Raw genomic sequence first — 22,885 nt, forward strand, 5'->3', positions numbered from 1 at the left:
AGCACTAATCTTAGACTGCCTCATGTCACTTTATGTAATGTAGTCCAGGACTAGTGCTAAATCAGGGAAAAGTTTGTGAAAGTTTATTAAAAGCATAGTACAAATATTGTTAAAGTTTGATAAACTGCAAAAAAAACTACCAAATTTAAGTAAAGGCAAAGCAAACCTTACAACATACAAGCAACATAAACAGGATGCCGCATGATATCTAGGCCTAAAAAATATATAATGACACTAAACAGCAAAAGCAATACGGGTGGGATAGGAGTTTTCCATAATGTACTGTATTTCCAAAAACTAAGTGCAGTGTTAAAACTAAGGCATCACTTTCATTTAATCACAGGGTTTTCATTTTCATTAATAACACTGTCCAACAGAAAGACGGGATCTTGACATGATTCAAAGATCATGTCATATCAAAATATATTCATTGTGCAGTGTTAATTTAACTTCTTAAAATGGCCATATGGCCATCTTACATTAGCGGTAGTCCTTCAGGTCGGATATGGGTTTACAACAGCAGCATTTCAAAGAGGTTGAGTGACTTCATGGTCTCCCTGTATATTTCTACATGCATTTGATTTAATCCCAGCAAGAGCGACGTTATTTATTAGTTTCTGTTGTTTAAAGGCACTGGAGCTGCAGGATTAAGTGTTTGTGGCTGAAAACAATGCCATACATTGCTGTTAAGGTTGATATAAACAGAGCACTCACATTCTTGGGTTTAACGTTGTTTCTTCTGTTATGTAAGAATCACAGCCTGCAGACCGGACTTACTATAAGCTTTCATCACTGTTAAACCTAGATATCACACTTTCACATGCTCAGCCAAATACCTTGTGTTCTTCTTTCATCACCTGTTCAATGAGCTCTGATTTCACTGGTGGTTTGGAGTACTGGCCTGAAAGAAGACCATGGCCCAGCTTTGCCCTGCAGAGAAAAACAGACGTCAGGATGTGAGACTCCACACTGTCTGCACCATTCCCATTTCAGTGCTGTTTCAGCATGGCTCAACCCCCAAAACTGAAACCTTTCAACTGTGCTGGAATTCATCAAGTCATACTTTTTATTTAATTAAAAACTACCATAAACTGTTCAGTGGTTTAACTCAGGATGAAATGTACGATGGTATGATGATGTGTGCCCCGATGGCTTTAATTAATCTGTATTAATCCCAGCATTCCTCATAAATAGGGCCCTGCGTTTTTTACAGCTTGTTTTTTAACCTGTAATTTAGTCCTCTAGCCACACGATGGCGATATAGCCTCCACAGTAAGCCACGTAATGAGCAATCATTAAACAATCATCCCATTACATTACTTTAACCATTTGAATTGCTCATCCCACTACTACAAAGCATGTATTAGCAGATTAATAAACAGAATACTGTAGATGGCTACTGAATACGTATAACAGGATTTTAAAAGGTTTTTTCAATACTATTTTAACTTTGGGGAAAGTTTTAACACACTGTTTGTTTATACTGGCATCTGTGCTGTGCAGCTCTTGTGCCAGTGCTCGGTATGTATTTATTAATTCTGCAGCTTTACTATATGTTTGATGTATTGCTCTAACACTACGGCTTTCAAACCACTGTACAATATCCACTAGTCCCTTATCATGCGTTGCAATCAGGGAGAGTTGAGACACCGGGTGGATATTGCTGAGTGCAATCTCTCAAAGAAATGCTTTTTGATTTTGTTGGTGCATCCATCTAAGACAGCAAGTCTCGAGGTAAGCGTTTTCTTAAAACACATCGACTTCTAGAATGGCCATAATTGTCCCTCGTAATTAGGGGGTATTTTCTAATCATCCAGAATGTAATGTGTTGATTAATTAATTATTCTTTAGATCAGTTTAGCTGGAGTGGCTACACAGACATCTGGAGGTTCAGGACTGAACTGCAGGTTAGTCCTGTCGTTCTAATCCTCCTGTAAATTTCACAGGGCCCTACTCATAAACAAAGCTGCAAATCAACACTTACATCTGCGTGCTGAAATCCTGTGTGGGATCAAGAGGTGAATAGTCAAATATCCGCTGGAGATTGCCAACATACCTGTAAAAATCGGGAGGAGAATGGACTTTATTTAATTTATCACAAAAAGATACATCTATATACCTGTCATTATCACAAAAAAAGCCTGTAACAGTATTTCAAATTGTTACTTAATCAATAGAAAACTTTTAAGAAACTAAGGGCCATATTTCCAAAGCGTTTACGACAGTCTTTAATTAACTCACCTTTTCATTTTACAAAACTAGAACAAAACAACTAAGTTATATATTTCATGTCCTCTTAAAGACTCAAGACAGTGTGTTTTGTTTTTCATTGAGTAACATCAACATGATTTATTTCTCCTTTCAAAAAATAGAAGTCAATTAAAGAATGGAGGAAACGCTTTGAAAATATGTCCCCGGGTTTCATTTGATCAACCTAAACCCCATGGGGATAAGTCACAGCTGGATTTAAAGCCACCTGGGGGAGTAATCCCAGGATAACCTTTTTTCTGCCGCACTCACGCTCGCTGGAATTCAGGGATGCTGAAGAGGACCTGCATGGTGGTTCCGAGGTAGCAGCTGTTCCCCAGGTTCTTGATACCAGTGTAACCGGAGCCGTACACAGGTTTGAGCTTCGACCCTGATTCCTGGATCACCTCCCACTCACTGATCCGCGGGCTGACATCATTGTCTGTGAAGCCGTTCTCTGTCTGCGCAGAAAACAGCAATATAGAGTGGACACCTAGTTTTCCCTTGTAAAATGAGGGTGGGATATTACTGCAGATTGTGGGCTGTTATTAAATTTAATAATTTGTTATCGCAATATATTCGTCTGCAGTACTAGCATGCTCATTTTTGGTCGACTTCAACATCTCCATAAGGATTTCTGGTAAAAATGTACTGGTTAAAAAAAAAACACAAAAAAAAACTTAAAAGTATGAATAAAGTTCCTAGAGAAAAACAAAGGTTCCTTACCTTTTGCATCTGAAGCATATCTATCCCAAAGTGTGACAAGTGTTCTGCTAAATGTGGGTCAAGTACTGCCTCCTCTTCATCAAACGAATACACGTCTATAAAGAAAATACCAGCGCATGCTTTAATCAACCATGTCCTTTTAAGCATGTCCTATTATGCTGACACTTCTCTGCATCAGTGTACACTAATGATTTGGCTGATGAAGGCATTAGTTGAAATGTTTGTCTACAGTCTCTAATAAGTTTATGGAAGTATGGGTGATATAATACTGGTGCAGTGGTTTTCAACTCTAATCCTCCAGTGCCTCCCAGCATTCCAGGTTTATGTTTCACACCAGTTCTTTTTTAATTTATAGTCTGGTAATCTGTAGTCAGTTAATGAACAGAAGACTCTCCAGCAGTCACCACAGTTACTGTAAACACTGTTTAAAGTCCAAGAGGCTGTCTGTAGGTGGAAAACAATACAACAAAACTAAATACAAACCTGGACCACTAGGGTTACTCAAGGACCAGGGTTGAAACCCTCTGCTTTATGGTGCCCAGGCTAGCTTCTTAAGCAGATCCACATTTTCCTAAATGTCATTTCAGTAGTTCGTGACAAAACACCAATCACACAAATTTATTTGATTTAAACTATTTATTTAAAAGAAATGTGATGTATGCGATAGCTGTAAACAAAAACATTTCCGTAGAAAACATTAATTTGTTATCAAACCTAACTTGGATTGAGGACTCACGCCTGGCCGTGAGGACGAGGCAGAGACCCCCCCAATTGAACACATTTTAAGAGGTGGAGATGGGGGAAGGTGGTGGGTTACAAATGAATCAAAACGCATACAAGGGGTAAGTGGAAAGGGGATTTATAATGCTAGCAGGAGTTAATTGCTGACGTGTAAATTGAATGATTCAATTTGGTGATGCAGAGATTGGTGCATGCCCCTCCTCCCGAACTTTAATTATAAATTTCATTTTATAAACTATGAATCAAGAGATTAATAAACATAATCTACTAGCTGTTAGAAGTACACTGGTTAGACAGAGCTTTGAATTCAACTTTAAAAAGCCTTCAAAATGTCTAAATGTATTGTAACAAAACATTTAAAAATGTAATAATTGTTCCGGGTCTCTAAACTGTACTGTGAATTCGTTTTAGACCACCTAATCAGTAAAGAAATTACAAAAAAACAGTGAAATGGTGCTCATTCAAACAAAATCTTTGGAAGAATAATAGTATAAAAAAAAGTCCTTCAAGTCCTTATTTGGCTGGTTTTATGATTTTGTTATTGTCTTAATCCTCAAGTGTTGTCTGGAGCACGGATTTCAAGTTACATACCGAACAAGTGAAGTACCGACCTGCTCCATCAGGGGTGATGGTTCCCAGTTTGACGGCCAGGGGGTAGTTTGTTTCCCGGTAGTGCTCCAGAGCGTGCCCGTTTCCTCCATTGCCGTCGAAGAACCACTTCCCACACAGGACCGAGCCGTCAGTCAGGTTCACCCACAGGTTCTCCCGAAGCTCGCACTTGGAGCATTTCCAGCCACTGCAAGGTGGCGCCATTGAGGGGGAGAGAAAGATTTCATCAGATTTCACTTTGTTGCAGATCACGTGAAACTGGGCACCTTTTATTGACTTTCATACTGGTGATGTGAAATTAAACACAGGGACAAAGACTGTATTTTTAGAACCAGCTTCTTTTTATTACTCCCGTATTATTAATAGTCTCCTTGATTAAGTGTCCAGCAGTTCTTATTATCTTAAACTCCAGAACAGTAACAATAAAGGGAATGGTTGTGGCAACTTGAATAAGCACATGTCAGTCTTATTAAACCACCACTGTTCAGTCCCATCAGTGAGTCGAGTCCATGTATTATTTAATATAATTCTGTTAACAGTGAAAAAAGTCAATCAATAGTCACTTTAGTAACAACTTAATTTCTAAAAAACATATTGACACCGAGTTATGACAGGGTGCATTCTTGGTATTACAGATGGTTATTGTTCAATATGTTTCAATACCAATAGTTGTATATATGATGTGAATAACACTAAATTGCATGCCAAAAAAAAAATATATATACATCTGGCCAATGTCAAATAAATATAATTAATAATGAAATACTATTTACAAATTTGAACCTAAAAAAACCTAATAATTATTTTGATGGGATCCCTATTGTATGTGTTAATGACACGAATTAAAGTGGCTGGTTAATTATCTATCCAGCTATTTATAAGAAGAGTTTTCAGTGTGTTAGTATTAGCCAAGAAAAATTAGCTTACCAAAGAAAGAAGCCTAGAGATAGTAAAGATTAATGCAAATGCTGCAGCCGGAGTGAGGGAACTTTGTTATCACTTACGTGAACTCCAATATGAAATATAAAACCAGAGATTCTGAAACTAATATTTAATGACCCTTGCCTCTGCCCCAAGCCATGTGTTACAATACCTGGGTGGTATTCTGACCCCGTTGTCCAGCTGTCTTAAGCTGCTGGCATGTTTTGAGACCTGAACTTCATCATCCCACGAATCAGGCTCCTGCCTTCTATAGGGGGATTTAGCATTGAGTACTGCATCGCACGCTATAGTCACCTGGGGAGAGCAGAGTCAAACTCATTTCAGTGAAACCCAGCTGGCTATTCAGGGACTGGCTTGGACACAAAGGCGTACAATTCAGAACCGATTTCAATCCTAGCACCAAAATAAGCATCTTGGTTGTCTCACTTCATTCGCAGCTGTTTGCTTTTTTTGCAGAGTTGCAGAAACAGAATAACCTTTAGTCAATTTATGAGTTAGCCCATTTGATAACATGTGTAGACATCAGTAATTGAGGAAGTGGCTTTCAAGTATATTTGTACTCATGTTTAAAGAAAGCTCTGCACCACCAGAGTCAGACTCCCATGCCACACATACAGTACACATGATTCAACTCTTTGCTCACCTGGGAATGTGGCCCACTGTGCACCTCATCTGCCTGTTAACCTCATCAAATTGTTTTACACAATAATAGAGACACAAATGTTGCATGAACCCGTCACCTTGGATACTCAAATATGCCAAATATGTTTAGATGTTTTTTTTGTTTTATTTATTTTTTCAGTTTAATTTAAAAGCAGGTGGCCTGAACCACAATGTGTTACAGAGTTCAAGATAACCAAGAATAAAACAGCTGACTGAGATAGTTTGGCAGAAGCTTTATCCAGCAAGCTGAGTGATACGCCACATGTGGTTCAAGTAATTATTTGATTGGTTCAAGCCAGGTAAACAGAGGGACACTTGGTTAGAGACAGAAAGACAAACAGTGGTATTACATTTCATTTCAATATTGGCTGTGATATTTATAATGTAACTTTTGTATTCCTTAGTTTTGACTATTCCAGCATTATAAGTGTCTGATTTATATTGTCTGAACCTAATTATTTTGGGTCGCTACACATGCATTAATTGCCTTGGCTATTAAATTGTGATTTTTTTTTGTTTGCTGGCCACAATATATGCCTTTGTTCAGTTAAAATCCCTTTTCAGTTGTTCCACTGCATACCTGCATGCATCTTTAATATATCCTTCAACAAACCTTGGCATGCATGACAATGGAGCATTAGCACACACTCACTGACCAGTGCAGGCAACTCTTCAATATTTGGTAAGGGGATCTCGTAGTGGTCTGGAAATATGACAAGTCTGGCTTCGTCTTCGTATTCGTAATCGTCCCCATTAAAGTCGCAGTTCAGATCTAAATCTGAAAAAAATAAGAATGATTTAGTACATCTTTCAGATATCTTAAAGTGCTCTTGCTACAGGAAGCCTGTAGACATTACAACAGAAGAAACAGATTAAATGGATCAGATTAAGTTGGATCAGATTACTGACATCTAAAAAGCTAATAAAAAGGGGGGGACTTGTTGGGGCAATAAGCATGCCCTTTCTTAAGATTAGTGATAGGAATCATATAGAACGAGAACCCATTTATTTTGGGTCCAAACCCAAATGCTTTCTGAATCTGCCTTCTTGTACTTGTGGCCTTGTCCAGAGGAAGGTCACAACCCTGTGCGCTCATCGTCATGCTAAATTTGAAACAATATTTACACTGATGTCTTAGTCACCGTTTCTATGAAACACAAACCAGTATGACATCTTGCTTATGAGCTTTGGATTAACATTAAAACACATAAAGGAATTCAACTCTCAAACAACAGCTAAAGCTGTGTCATGATCACAATTAAGCAGGCCTAGTCATCGGATAAGCGCAGGGGGGTTTGTTTTAGGGGGAAGGCAGCCCTGATACAAAATACCCACCCTTCCTAAAGGAGGAAGAAGCCACGTTGTTAATTTGAGCTACAGTCAGCAGGGTGAACGCCATCTGTCCCAGTATAGACGTCACCCGACCAACAGTAAAAGTGTGTCAGTCAGGAGTCAGGCCTGACAGAAACCAGCAGCTGTGGGCACAAGCTCCAGGCAGCATGGCCCACCACTGTAAACCATCTCCCACAGGCGAGAAAAGAGAGCAGGCCTTGAGGCTGGACTGGGCATGCTCCACTTTAGATTTAGAACAGTTACTAACGGAATATACAGATAAATAAGTTATAATTAGATGCCAGGGAGGGAGGAACCGGTTCACCACATGGGAATCCAGCACTCTCTGGATAGCAGCAGACAAGAGGTGACTTATCATCTCGTCCAGCCACAGACATGACAGAGCCACTTGTGACACAAATCGCTGCAAGGCCTTACTGTACCAACACCTCAGCTATGATGAAAGTTAATTTAGAAAAAAGTTATAAATTGTACATGTATGAAACTTGTGTGGTAAATGTGTAGCAATTGTATGCTAGAAATAGTGTACGAGTCATTCTGCTGAATAGTTTAGGTAGGTAAATAGTTCCAAAGGCCACTAATCGGTCCAGTATTCAGCCATTTCGATCTTTAGATAACCAAAGTATGCAGGTTTTCAAATCAGTTTTCAGGGTACACATTCTACACACAATGCATCATGGTATCAGTATAACAATCTGAGCCAATCAGAGCTCTCTATTCCATTAGTGAATATATGTATGTTAACCGGTTGAGGGGTTATGTGTGCAAAAGCTAGGAAAGTGTAAACTAAACAGAATCTTTAGAGCCAGCCGACTCTAAGCCGGCATAGGTCAGAATTGAAAGTGTAAACACAGTAGGCGTGTAACTGAAAAATGGAGACACCTAATTAAATATTCAACACAGATTTCAGTTTACAATTTTACCTATGGTTGTGAGGTTAAACAGCCCAGCCCACTGCCTCTCTGCTCCCTGTATCTCTATGACTGAGTGTTTAAATAGTCCAGTGCACTGCCTCCCAGCTCCCTGTATCTCTACGACTGAGTGTTTAAACAGCCCAGCGCACTGCCTCCCAACTCCCTGTATCTCTATGACTGAGTGTTTAAACAGCCCAGCGCACTGCCTCCCAACTCCCTGTATCTCTATGACTGAGTGTTTAAACAGCCCAGCGCACTGCCTCCCAGCTCCCTGTATCTCTATGGCTGTGAGTTCTGTTACCAAGATAATGACATCCTCGAGGGATTACGGAAGGCCCATACCAAGTTTTGTCAGTTTAATGGGGTTAGTGGTAATAGAAAAACTCACCTAAAAATACTTTTCCATTTTTTCTTCTTGGTATAGCTCCCCCTGAGGCGCCTGTGGCTTTCTGTGAATTCAAACAGACATGATTTACATTCAGAAACGCTCAAAATCAAGCAACTTAGACTGTTTTTTTTGTTGCGATGAAAGGATGTCAATCACATCTAACACTCGCATTGCTTGACTTCTTTATACCGAATCAGAAAAACCTGCAGTGATCTTGTCCATAGGAGCCTTTCTTATTTGATAATAATAATAATAATATTTCATCAACATAATAATAATATTATGTTGATGAAATAGTAATTCAAACAAACACAAATAAAAATAAAATGATATAAAAAATCCAATTTAAAAACAACATACTTTTTATAATGAAAATAATACAAAGGGTAATTTGCCAAAAAAAAACTATTCAGGATATTTTTTTTATTAAACTCAGTCACACTCCACTGACTAATAGATTAGACTTTAGAGGCTTAAATACAGCCTTAGTGATGCAACAGCAAAAATAATCGATGTCAGTAAAGGGAATATTTAAAAAAAGGTAGATTTTCAGGAAACTGGCTTTACCCATGGCTGGAATATAATGATAGGGGTCAAATGAGTTGTTCGGTCTGCAGTCTGAGCAACTGTAGTTTGCTAACCGCTGTTTCAAAACCTGTACAAACTCTGCAGCTTTGGAAAAAAAAACTTGGTGAGGCAATGGAGAGTGCTCTGCATCATAATGATGAACAGCTGGATGTACGTAATGTTAGATGTTTACATTTGAGATAATTTATATAGTTTCACAGTTCTTGAAATTTACAGTTGCAAAGGGTTTACAGTTTTGTTATGGTACATTGCTGGTTACACAGGAAAAAAAGCAGTATGCTGTTTTTAAGCATACACCTTCTAACCCCTTTCATGAAAGCACACGTTTTACTAGTTAAAAAGCAGAACTACGTAAGGTGGTGAGAATGTATTATCTCTCCTACTCGTTTCATAACGCAGGGAGCTGCTAATTGAACCATGTCATAACTACTTGCTCAGTTTTTTTTTGTTTTGTTTTTTTTTTGGTGCAAAAATTTGAGCAAAACTAATAATTATCTACCTATTTTGTATTAATTTTTAGCATTGGTGTTATGAAAGGAAAAACTGGACAGTCGCCTAGATGTCCACATCCAATAGTAAGGATATTTCAAATGTGTTCAGAGAGAATTGCAAACATCATACAGATACCAAAGTAAATAAAACCACATATCAATGGACTTATTCCCATCCATTTCAACAGTATCAATGTGGAGAAACAAAGGGAAAACACTACAGACATGTCACAAAGCTTCAGCTCAAGCGAGCGAAAGATACATTAAGTTGTCAAGTTGTCGTTGCAACATGTTAATGAATGATGGATGTGTCTGGTCTGCCAGCTATGCCTGTGACCAGAACTAAGACGGTAACATCACTGGTGTGTGATCATCCATCCTGGTTACTGGAAAGAAGTCAATCCAACATCTTGAACTGTACAGTGAGCGACTCCGTTTTCGAATAGCTCCGGAAAAATAATTCCAAGGGACGGGAATATAAGCTATATTCATAAAACATCCTTCTTAACACCAGGGAAGAGTTTACTTAGCAGTTTGGAAAACGAGGCCAAGAATTTAAATTGTTTAACGCCAGAGTCTTAACAAAAACAAATTCCAATGATATTTGTAAATTCAGCAAGCATATCCGATGCAATTGTTGAAGAATCCTGGCCCTCCATGACCGTGGTTGGACACCCCTGTATTAAACACAGGAGGTCAATTAAAGTTAAAAAAAGTGTTTTTGAGATGGTAAAAGTAGAAATGGTCTGATGAAGTCCAGAAACATTTACACAATCAGAAAGGTGCATTCGACACCCAAGGCCTAGCAAACCGAACGCTTCAAAAACCCTGCGTCATGCTGTCAACCATAAGTGGCAGACAGCTTCTGTCTATCAGAAAAGGGCACTTTCTCAAAAGCTATGATGTGGGACAGAAAAGATTAGAAAGAGTAAAGATTTCACTGTTCACTTACTGTTTGTGGAATAAGCAAGCATATCAAAATAAATGGTACCCTGTCTTCAACTTCTACCTAGAATGTCCATATACCTTTCTGATTAGGGGGTGGTTAATTTTAAAATGTTGTAATGCCGGAAGTCCATCTAGAAGTCTAGACAGCTGCATGACCAGCATCTCTGTCAATAAGACATTGACAGTGGATTCCTGGTTTAGTGTCAACACATTGAGAAACTGAGGGGGTAATGCTGGGACATTTTAATACTAGTTGCCTTATGAGAGAAACTCCGGAAACCAGACTCAGGCATTGAAATGCAGAAGGATTCGTCCCAATATTAAACACATAAGGGACTATACCTTTTAGGGAAGGCCAATTTAGGCTTTTACATGCAACAGGGATGGAAATAAGATTCCTATTGCTTAGCAGTTTCACCCATTCCAGTTTTAATACATGCGTGATTAGCCACAGTGTATAGGTAAAAAGTGCAGGTACTGTATGTCTTATTAAACTCATGGTAAAACCAGGATTGGATCAAACAGCTGTGACAATATAATACACTGTACAATGTAATTGCCTGAAAGTAGAATATAACTATAACACTTTATTCTATGGGTAAAACATTTTTTGTCTACAATTTTAAAATTAATATATTTTTTTTTCACTTTGACCTTAGATTAACTATATTTTTTATGTTTTCAACTGTTTAAGAGAGTTTATTTCTCGTTTTTCTTCTGGGACTGTTTACCTCTTAAATAATTTTCTTCAACTCTTCCTAAAGGTTTGTGAATAGGGACCAAACAGTTCAAACTGAAATAAAAGGATGGTTGCTGTTTTGCTCACCTCTTTCATGGTGCGTTTCAGATGCATGTACACACACTGGCCTGTTTTTCGATAGTGTCTTTCAACATGTTCCCGTCCAAATCCTAGAAAAGTGTTCATGCACACATACAGGCCACCTTCCGATTCCTAGGAGACAGGAAAAGGTTATGTTAATCTTTGTGAATCATTTTTTATTTAGATTTCAAACAAACAAGTACAAAACAACATCAAAAATGATACATACATGCATACATACATACATACATACATACTGTACTGTGCAAAAGTTTTAAGCAGGTGTGAAAAAATGCTGTAAAGTAAGAATGCTTTCAAAAATAGACATGTTAATAGATTATATTTATCAATTAACTAAATGCAAAGTGAGTGAACAGAAGAAAAATCTAAATCAAATCCATATTTGGTGTGACCACCCTTTGCCTTCAAAACAGCATCAATTCTTCTAGGTACACTTGCACAAAGTCAGGGATTTTGTAGGCATATAGTCAGATGTATGATTAAACAATTATACCAAACAGGTGCTAATGATCATCAGTTCAATATGTAGGTTGAAACACAATCATTAACTGAAACAGAAACAGCTGTGTAGGAGGAATAAAAATGGGTGAGGAACAGCCAAACTCAGCTAACAAGGTGAGGTTGCTGAAGACAGTTTACTGTCAAAAGTCATACACCATGGCAAGACTGAGCACAGCAACAAGACACAAGGTAGTTATACTGCATCAGCAAGGTCTCTCCCAGGCAGAAATTTCAAGGCAGACAGGGGTTTCCAGATGTGCTGTCCAAGCTCTTTTGAAGAAGCACAAAGAAACGGGCAACGTTGAGGACCGTAGACGCAGTGGTCGGCCAAGGAAACTTACTGCAGCAGATGAAAGACACATCATGCTTAGTTCCCTTCACAATCGGAAGATGTCCAGCAGTGCCATCAGCTCAGAATTGGCAGAAAACAGTGGGACCCTGGTACACCCATCTACTGTCCGGAGAAGTCTGGTCAGAAGTGGCCTTCATGGAAGACTTGCGGCCAAAAAGCCATACGTCCGACGTGGAAACAAGGCCAAGCGACTCAACTATGCACGAAAACACAGGAACTGGGGTGCAGAAAAATGGCAGCAGGTGCTCTGGACTGATGAGTCAAAATTTGAAATATTTGGCTGTAGCAGAAGGCAGTTTGTTCGCCGAAGGGCTGGAGAGCGGTACATGAATGAGTGTCTGCAGGCAACGGTGAAGCATGGTGGAGGTTCCTTGCAAGTTTGGGGCTGCATTTCTGCAAATGGAGTTGGGGATTTGGTCAGAATTAATGGTCTCCTCAATGCTGAGAAGTACAGCTATATAAACTGTACAGTTTATCTGTCAAACAAGTCACAGCAGAGTAAGTTCATTCGTTTTCAGACAGTGTTTGTTTACGACAATAGTGTCCTACTGAAGACACAACATAGAAACATTTGTCGTCAGTTGGTTGTCACGTACTGTATGCTTTAAATTGTATGGCAGAGATTGCTTAGCATGTGGCTGGTACTGGCACTGTTATCCCATACACCAGTTACCATCACATTGAAGGTGGAATTAAGCAAGCAAGATTTCCAAGTGCTCCTGGTTATGTTATTGTGTCGGACACTCAACAAAGTTTATAAATATATAAGCCTTCGGATGCAGTCAGACCTTACACTACAGTAGGTTGTACACGAAGCCCAAGTCTCTAACATACATAAATCCACATGAATGTTATATTGGATAATGTCTGGTAACCGTATGGCAGTCTTATACCTTTAGACACAGGGTCAACTGAACACACCAAAGTAAAAGTGAACACCAATAGCTTATAAAGCACAGCATCTCTTTTTCACCAAGAGGTTTCCAAAAAAATGTATTAAGGACTACCTCTTAGGACAAGACCGGGCACGAGACAATTATAAACCTTTGAGTAGAGAAGCACCATCTGTTTTGGTCACCCAACATCCTTGTATAAAACAACAATGCCTATCTAAACACTATAATAAAGTGGGGGTATCTGCAGGGTCAAGGCGATTATTAAAGGAGAAAGCTTCTGAGCTCAATATACCCTATAATAATGTTCTCGCATGTACCGTATCAGCAAAATCACTACGCCATTATAATTTTATCCACCAAATAATTTTTTTGTCCCAAAGCCAAACAACACAATTTCTAAAAAGTGGTTAACACAAAGTGTTTTAGTACTGGTTTTACAGAAACAGTTTTGGGGTTAATTGTGCACAAGATCTTCTTGAAACAGGCCAGGTCCTGCAGAGCAGCTTCTTTTATTTTGATTTATAATAAAAACTACAAATGCATAACAGGAAAACGTTTATCTGCAACAAATATGACGCAAATGGTTTAGCTGTTTTCTGAAAAATGAAGTGTACAAGTTTTATAGATGAGATAATGTTTTTAACAGTGGCAAAACACAACCTAAAATGTATACTCAAGGGAAAACAGTAACTGTGTGTTATTGATTGTGTTCACAACACAGCAGGCTGCGATTTTATCATGTTTTAGGGGTCTTATCTAAAATATTGTGTCTTATTTTGTTATTAAATTATTGAAACCATTGTTATCCCTACAGGCTTGAGTGTGCTAAAGAGGTCCACTACTGTTTTACAACGTTTTTAGGAAGATTACATTTGAATACCTAATTTAATCTTTTCAGTCTTACACTGAGAAATAAATAAAAAAGGGAAAATAAAAATACATTGGTTTATTAGATTAGTTTAGTGATCAGCTGTCTCTAATGTATTTGCTATACTGCTAGAGTGCTCTATAGGTTTATTAGACCTGTTTACTGTTTTGAAACGTGGTATAACAGTAATCTTAATAATCAGTCACACTAGTATAATTCTACATAATGCATTGTTAAATCTACATATTAGTATATTGTAAACTGTATGTTTCTAATCGGTTTATGGGGTATCCCACAATGGCACTTGATTCCTATGAAAACCCTGTGCTGTAATGCTAATTCTGAGCTGCCAGTGACTGCTACCTTCCCTTTCTCACCCTGAAGGGGGATTACCCTCTGTCACCTCATTTATAAAGAAAAATATCCTCTTAAAGAATTTGTGTTTCCTGGCTGCTTTCCATTGGGGACATTTCTGGTAAAAAAAAAAACTAAGAAACACTCCTAATCCACAGATTTCCAGTGTATGTAAATATGTACTATATATCAATTTATGCATATTAAAATCTAACTTAACTTTTGAATTAATGCATTACTAATTCATCTCTTTACTTAATACAAATCTATAACTACATTTGTGCATCAACTGAATATTTTAATAAAAAATATGTATCACAAACTCCACTTATCAAAAACCCCACTTATCAAGAATTCCAGTGAAAAAATAGAAACAATACTTAGAAAAGATTTATGCAGTATACCATGGTAAAGATATAGGAAAGTGTAGTAAAAGCTTAGTGGAAGCATGGCAAAGCATAGTATATGGTAGATGGCATGGAAAACTGCACAATAACCTATAAAAGGTTCTGACAGGTTCATAAAATTGGAGTTATTGCTATTAAATGATCAATGAAATTCTTTTTTTTTTGTAATTTGAAGCAGGCATCATAAAAAACTACCAAAGTAGCCTTCTGACACATGAGCTGTAGAAGGTTAGAGGATAAAAATAACCCGTCTTCAAGCAGACATGATGGGAAGCAGACAGCTGAGTCACCTATAAGCACGTTTCTATACGGATTACAAGTAATAATAATACAAATACGCATGTACTAAAAACAAACAGGACTTTATTATTCTCATTTAAAAAATAAATGGCACAAGTTACGGAAAACAGTATGCATATACGTCTCTTCCACTTTCTGTATTAACTTTTCAAGGTTTCTGGCTGACTTACATTTTTGACATTCTGTAACAGCTGTTATCAGTCGGCGTGACACTTGACACTCAACATCAGCAGCAACAAATACAGAAATATTTAATGTGTTATACGGTTTAATATTACATATAAAATTAACTGGAACTATTTTTTTTTTGGAGGGGGAATCGCGTAAGCAACTGGGAACTGTACACAGTAGCTTAATGCTGCTGGATTCGTTATCAAGGTCTAGGGTTTCAAATGTCGCGTAAATACAGTAATAATACCATGCTGACTTTTCTTACTGCTGCTACTGTAGAAAAGGCATGGAACCATCCACCGTTATTCCAACCATTAAAATCACAAATACACATTCAAAATAAGATCCCCTTTTGTAGTTGACAACGCAGTATGTAAAACATGCACAGTGGTGATAACTTTCGGGAGTCAAAGCAGCTGATTAAGTGCATGTGTAAAACAGAAACATGTTTTACTGCTGCAAGAACATCATGCGGCTATCAGTTTGAAATACGACTGGTTAGCTTATACAGTGCATGGAGTCGTACAACTTTAGGTTTCTATGCGACACGACCAGTGAAAGCAAACACACTGCAGCCTAAGCAAAAATTACACCATGAATAATTTCCACCGCGCATCGAAACGCAATGTAAACATCTTTTCTAAGGACTGTTGCACAAGTTCAAAGAGAATGGAACCCCCTCCGCTGCCATCCCCCAAAAAACTGCGCAGCGCTTCACGTGTTACTATACCGTACACATGTTTTCAAGCTACACGAATACCTGCTGAAATAAAATGAAGGACTTACTGGAGAATCGTAGGAAAAGGCACATTCACTCTTGAATACCCTGTCCCCTATTCTAGGGACTCTGATCGTTGGCATAAAAGGGACTAGCAGCTCTCCTAGGTCTGCAGCCATCTTCGCATTCCTGTCTCCAGCCCACAATGCTGCTGTAGTAGAGAGTCGCAGGGCAGGCAATCAGGCAGGCGAGCGGAGAGGATGCTATTTATAAATCACACAGACCCGACATTCCTACAGGGATCCGGGACCGTGACGCTTCCAAACAGAAGGTGGGGAGGGAAATTAAAATCATATTTTAAAAAAAAATATCTTAAATGTATCTTTTTTTTGTATGTGAAAACACAACACAAAATGCATTGTAAATGGAGGTACCAGTAACAGCATTATTTACGCCTTGGTTTTATTAATAGTGCGGTTTCTAATAAGCAAAATAGCATGTCTGGGTAAATAAGAGTGGCACATATAGTAGATGTATGAGAAAACTGAAACGTCAGTACGTTATTATGATGATTCTGCTGCTGCTGCTGCTGCTGATGATGTAATGAAAGTCGTTCTTGTATTCTGTAGCACGACGTTTGTACAGGTTTTTGTTTTTACAATTTAACATTGATAATGCAAAAACCTGTCTGATTGTGTTGTACTGTATTGGAAAATAAAGTTTCAGTCAGTTTAAAAGACATGCTGTATAGTTCAAGGAATTTTAAAAACATTCTATTATACAGTATTTTTCAGATAGTAATTTGAGCATTTATTAATTTATTTTTGGCAAAATTCCTACAGAAAATGTAATCTATACTGGTTTTCACTAATTTGTCTATTTTATTTGGCATATATTCAGTAAGATTTTGGATAACACATAAGATCATTTTCCCACCCCTCTACCCATGTGTTTCTGCAGTTCCATAGAAGTAGGTCTATTTGCTTCTTCCAAACCTTTAGTGTTCCCTGACATGCTCAGCAAGTTTAAACCAGGAGGACAGGCAGCTATTGGCAGCTGTTTGATTTCTTTTCTTGTCATCAAAGTCATGATGGTTTGTCTATAGCATTTGGTGACCCATTCTATCAGCAAGTCATGCAACATCAAGGAATTGTTAAGTGATGGAATACGTTTTTGTTTTCCTAGAAGACATGACATCATCATCATATACAGATCTATCTATCTATCATGGTTACCTAGAGTCCTGTGTGGAAATACGCATCTTTTGTTTCGTTATTCCAAAAAAGTCACAGGATGTTAAGCATTCAGCTATGTTGGCCCGCTCTAGTTTTACCATAATAGAACACCAAAGATGCCATGTATAACTACAAAATAGGGGATCATGTATGTTTGTCTCCTCGAGTGGTATAGAAGTGGGGAAATGTCAACTAAACAGAAAGGTCTTCTTTCTGAACTATTCACAATCAAGACTTGAGTGTTTATGATCACTAAGTGTTTTCTCAGTATGAGAAACAATTGACTTGACACACTTAACTGAGCATTGACACTCAAGTGCTGAATATGGCTGCAAGAAACTACATTTTAGTGTAATAGAACTTGGTTGTGGGATTTAAGTTTTTTTTTAATATGCCTACAGTTTGCAACTTTCCATATGAGTTGACAAGACCAAATACTTGTCAAGTATGATGAGCACTGTACCATTTCAGTTGAGGATGCAGCCAGCACAGAGGCCTGATTAAATTATCATAAGACATGTCTGAGCTGCTTGGCCAAAAACCAAAATCTACAAAGTAATGGTGTAAATGAGCATCGTAGTGAAATATATACTGATGCACAAAAGAAACACAACACTCAGGTCTAATGGATTTAATCAAATATATTAAACATAGATATCAAACAAAATCACAGAAAATTTGAACAAAAATACAGCTCAAAGATTCATGATAAGTTTTCAGTATGAAACGTGACACACTGTCAAAATGAAAATATTACAACGTTAGTATCGGGTATAACCTCCCTGAGCATTAACACAATCCTGGCAGCGTTGAAGCATAGACCTGATCAGTCTCTGGATAGACTGCTGTGGGATGTTCCGCCGCTCTTCCTGTGCAGCTGCAGCCAGCTGGCGAAGGTTGGCTGGTTGCGGTTGACTCCTGTGGCGATTTGGTCCCACAGATGTTCTATTGGACTCAGGTCAGGAGAAAAAGTTGGCCACGGCAAGACCTTGACATTGTTTTCTTGAAGTTGTGCAGTTGTAATCCTAGCACTGTGTGGTCTTGCGTTGTCCTGCTGGAAAAGTGACATTTCCGGATTGGCTTGCAGGAAAGGAAAAACTGTTGCCTCAAGGACTTCGTCAATGTATCGCTGAGCAGTAAGGTTGCCCTCAATCTACACCAAAGGCGTTCTTGTGTTAAAGGAGATTTCTCCCCACATTATCACACTTCCACCGCCCCATCGGTTGGCTTGAACAGCGAAACAGTCAACGTAACGCTCACCACAACGTCTCCACACACGTTGTCTTCCGTCAGGTCAGTTAAGGGCAAAACGGCATTCATCATTCCACCACTCTCTATGCTGCCACCTCAAATGTTCTCTGGCCCACAGAAGACGGCGATTTCATTTCTCAGCTGTCAACATGTTACCCTTGAACGGCCTCCGAGCATGCAAATCATTTTCATGCAGATGGCGAGCTACAGTCATTCTGCTGATGCGCGGGTTATTTCTTCCTGGAATTTCTCATGCTGTAGCCACTGCAGTCTGAAAACGATTACACAGATGGATCAGTCGGATGTGACGGTCTTGGGCCGGTGTGGTGACCATCTGCCTTCCACGTGGCCTGTCCCCCACAGAGCCGGTTTCCTGGTTTCTCTGGACTAGTCTGCTGATTGTTGAAGCAGAACATCTCATTCTCCAGGCAACTTCTCTCACAGACAGGCCACCTTCAGTCATGCCGATATCAACCAGGCAATCATCATTACTCAAGCTGGGCGTGGTCATATCTTTCGCGGTTCTTGCATTAGTTAAAATCATGTTGTTTCGAATGGCTATTTATACAGATTCTTAATCAACTCAAATACCAAACACTGAGCACCTGGTGTTTTTTTGAAATCACACGAGTTGAGCTCAGTATTGTGTTATCCCAAGGAGCTATACTACTCAAACCAATCTGCTCACTATTTGAAATGTAAATAACATTATGTATGTACCCAATGAGCTATTGATGTACAACATGACTGCTGCGTTTTCATTGTGCATCAGTATATATACTGAAATGCTCTCCTTTTACTAGGAATGCAGTACAACTTGGTAGTAACTGGATCACAATTTGGGTACCACAACACTTGTGGGACAGACAGCTCATTAACATGTTCTGCATATTTTTAAAGGAAACAATTTATTATTCAGTGATACCAAGAGATTTAGTGAGCAAGTATATATATATGTATATACACTCAATTTATAAAGTGTGGTGGCAGGATACATATTCTTGAGGGTCTGAGAACAGGTAATGTGGTGTAAGACTGATATACAGTATGAAGTTTATTTAGATGTGTACAGCACTGAAACACAAATACAACTTTTTTTTTTTTTTTTATTCCCAAAAACTGGAAACACCTGTGCTAGCAGAAAAATGGAATTCCCTTTCTATGCTGCAAAACACATTTCCATTGCAGACTTTTCTTTCTTTTATTTTTTTTAAGCCATAAATGTCAGGATGAGGACAAGTTAAACTACCCACATCTCCCTGTTGCAAATATCAGTTTCAGTCGTGACAGGAAAGAGAGCATATATGACTATCGGAAGGCAGGGGCTACAAAAATGAATTACCAACAGACTACCTGAAGGCAAGGCATATATATATATATATATATATATATATATATATATATATATATATATATATTTATATATATATATTTTATATATATGTCTTCTAGATCATATGTTCCCTTCAAACAATGCAAATGAAGAAATTACAAAATTCAAAACAGGGGCTTTATTTGTGCCAATAAGCAATTATACACAACATATACATGTTTATGGACAGGTTACTGAACAATATTCAGACAATACATCCCACACTTATTCGGTGGCAACCTATAAGTGGGGTTATTTAGTTATCTGGTGTAGATTTGGGCGAGTAATCAATTAAACTCTTGTCCATAGTTTCATAATGATACCAGGGTCCGTCTCCTTTTTCTCTCATCAGTTTTCGAACATCCATCTGGGTCCGTCTATAAAGAAACAATGGAAGACATAGAACTGTTTAAAAGACGACTGGACTTTTTCACAAAAATACTCATTTATTGAAGATACGGCATAACACTGTATACAATTACCTGTAAGAATACAGTAACTTAAGTTATCATAGGTGTGTTAAATATACAATCTTTACCATTCTTGCAAATGACTGAAGAAAATGACAGGATACCTGCACACTACTCATACTGAACATCGTTTTTAAAGTTTTTTTTAATGTGCATATTCACCTCATTTCTGCTTTTTCTGATTCAATCTCAATGAGAGCCATCATTTTCTCATAGTTCTTTTCTGGTGGATCATAGAGATTCCGGGCAATCCACCTAGTGATGGGGTGCTGAAACAGAAAAAAAAGAAGCTTGATACTAAACAAAAACAGTATGTATACAAGATTAATAGTTACAGTATTTCAGCAGATGTAATCAGTGCATCATGATAAAGGCATTAGCTGATTAACAACTTTTGTTTTACTTTAATGTATGAATGGGTGTTAGAAGTTGTATAACAATCAACACTTTAACTTTTACATGATCCATGCTAACCACAGAGATGCTAAATGAATATAGTGACATGCAAGGAAGATTTTGATGACTGCTTGTTTTATTTCAACAGAAAAAAAGGGCACCTTGTAGTACTCCCAGTGCTCGGGGACATAGTTTTCTGGGATTTCAGCCAGTTCAGCTTCACCTGAAGGAAACATAAAAAATAAATGAAACCAGGTGTCATTTTTACAAACTGAAGCACGCACAACAAAAGTGGAAGCAGTATTGACTAGTGCTAATAAGTAGAGGTAAGAAAAAGTATTTTAAAAACTTGGTTAGCACACCTTTGTCCAGGTTACCATAACCTAGTTAAAGGAGGGGAAACCAAGGTTTTAAAATTGGCCTAGCTTTATTATCTCTGGAACTGACTTTCTTCAGGCAATCTTTTGATTCTGCTTAAATTTATGTCAATTTTGATTACGTCAATATCTCAAAGACCACACTACACATGGACATTTCCTACTGCTGCTTCCTAATGACTTATTGTCCCTTAAAATGTGATCATTTTTTTCTATTCAGAAAATATCCATGTCAACACATTTCATTTACTTACCGATAAACACATTGATATATGTGATGATTGCAGCCACTGGGATTCCTGTTAACAAAATGTAGTATCTCTGCAGAAAAATAATAATAATAATAATAATAATAATAATAATAATAATAATAAATAAATAAACCCTTTAGTATTCATTTACATTGTCACATAAACTTCTTAATATGTAAGTAAATGAACTAGGAGTAAATGCTTACCAAAAGATGGAGGAACCTTCTGTCATAGTAGTCTGAAGGTTTAAACACAAACATTTGCTTTCCATGACTGCCATACCGGACTGCAGCTGGGGGGGGGGGGGGGGGGAGAGAGAGAGAAATGAAAACATTTTATAATAATTTCAACAACTTAAACACACTAGCCCTCTACTTCCGGTCGAATCCTGGTCTGGCAGAATGGGCACTACGGTAACTATTGCATTGGCTACAAGTAGCCAGTGCACCAGGAAGAGTGGCTGGGTTTAGTGCACCTCTGCTGGTGAGGTAACCCAAGTCTACCAAGTTACTTTGATTGGGTTTCATAGGCAACGCTCAATTTCGGCAGAAACAATGACAAAATAACATCAAAAACGTACCTGAAAATCAATAATTAAATACAAACAGTCCTCCCCGATCGGCGTTCAATTCATAATATTCTGATATAGTACTGTATTATCAACACTGACAACAGGCAGTGGGTCAGGGACCAAACATGTTATTTGATAGTACCATACACACTTGCATCATACTAACCTTCCACATTGGAGTTATGTGTTTTCGAATGCCATGTAAAACTTTGCTACATATTACACTACATTAACAATACTACATGGCAATCATCAAGCTGTATCTATCAATAACATTGCTTCTAAAAGGAATACGGTTTTCGTTCTGGTAGTCGTGAACACGTTTACTATTTTAAATGACTGCCCTACATCTATAACATGGTACAGAAATAGTATAAACATAGTGTAAAATAGTGCAATAAATAGTAATTACAGGCCGCCTTTCCGAGCCGTGACCTGCTCTTGAATTCACTGCACGGATCTCTGTATGCGTGCAAGGTCAAGACCACAATGTGTATTTTAGAAAGACAAATAGGAAACTAAGACATATAAATGAATTCGCATACCACTCTCCGTCTTTGGGACGGTCCTGGTGAGGAGCCTCCCGTTTGAAAACCCATGTTTCAATTGATTTAATCTCGCTGCAAAACCAGCACCAGCCCGCAGGACGCTCATGCCCACCATGGCTGTTTAAGGCAAAGCAAATACTCAACTGTACGACTAGGTGCCGCTTAGCTGTTGATTTTACGGCGTTGTGAAGTCAAAAACGCCATATTTACTAAGGGCAAGCGTTGTTTATTTATTTATTTATTTATTTATTTATTTATTTATTTATTTATTATTTTTTTTAAGTATATAGTACTTGATTTTTGTATGGCACTGATCATACAACAATGTATTAATATTAGTATGAAACGTATAATATGTATATATATATATATATTTTTTTTAACAATATATATTTA

The 22,885-nt window shown here is 38.0% G+C and overlaps 2 protein-coding genes across 4 annotated transcripts in view; both read right to left on the reverse strand.

Moving 5' to 3' along the window:
• The window catches only part of LOC117423043 (ubiquitin carboxyl-terminal hydrolase 13-like), a 40,970-nt gene extending 24,616 nt beyond the window's left edge, over positions 1 to 16,354 (reverse strand). For 2 of the 3 annotated variants that reach the window (XM_034038399.3, XM_034038397.3), the window contains exons 1-10: positions 16,087 to 16,354; positions 11,437 to 11,562; positions 8,584 to 8,644; positions 6,585 to 6,706; positions 5,417 to 5,559; positions 4,326 to 4,510; positions 2,974 to 3,068; positions 2,521 to 2,708; positions 1,985 to 2,056; positions 837 to 930 (exon numbers count right to left, since the gene is read on the reverse strand). In XM_034038399.3, coding sequence (XP_033894290.3) covers positions 837 to 930; positions 1,985 to 2,056; positions 2,521 to 2,708; positions 2,974 to 3,068; positions 4,326 to 4,510; positions 5,417 to 5,559; positions 6,585 to 6,706; positions 8,584 to 8,644; positions 11,437 to 11,562; positions 16,087 to 16,197 — 1,197 coding nt within the window. In that variant the 5' untranslated portion in view covers positions 16,198 to 16,354. The remainder of the gene's footprint in view (positions 1 to 836; positions 931 to 1,984; positions 2,057 to 2,520; positions 2,709 to 2,973; positions 3,069 to 4,325; positions 4,511 to 5,416; positions 5,560 to 6,584; positions 6,707 to 8,583; positions 8,645 to 11,436; positions 11,563 to 16,086) is intronic. The other variant, XM_034038398.3, reaches the window with a different exon arrangement.
• Positions 16,355 to 19,997: 3,643 nt separating this feature from the next.
• On the reverse strand, positions 19,998 to 22,652 carry LOC117423749 (NADH dehydrogenase [ubiquinone] 1 beta subcomplex subunit 5, mitochondrial-like). The gene is made up of 6 exons (XM_034039878.3): positions 22,487 to 22,652; positions 21,577 to 21,662; positions 21,374 to 21,440; positions 20,904 to 20,965; positions 20,509 to 20,615; positions 19,998 to 20,253 (listed from the first exon to the last, which is right to left on the reverse strand). Exons 1-6 carry the CDS (start codon positions 22,602 to 22,604, stop codon positions 20,133 to 20,135), a joined length of 561 nt encoding a protein of 186 aa, XP_033895769.1. The 5' UTR covers positions 22,605 to 22,652; the 3' UTR covers positions 19,998 to 20,132.
• Between the last annotated feature and the right edge of the window lie 233 nt (positions 22,653 to 22,885).

The sequence above is a fragment of the Acipenser ruthenus genome, chromosome 17 (genome assembly GCF_902713425.1).
Source record: "Acipenser ruthenus chromosome 17, fAciRut3.2 maternal haplotype, whole genome shotgun sequence".
NCBI lineage: Eukaryota > Metazoa > Chordata > Actinopteri > Acipenseriformes > Acipenseridae > Acipenser > Acipenser ruthenus.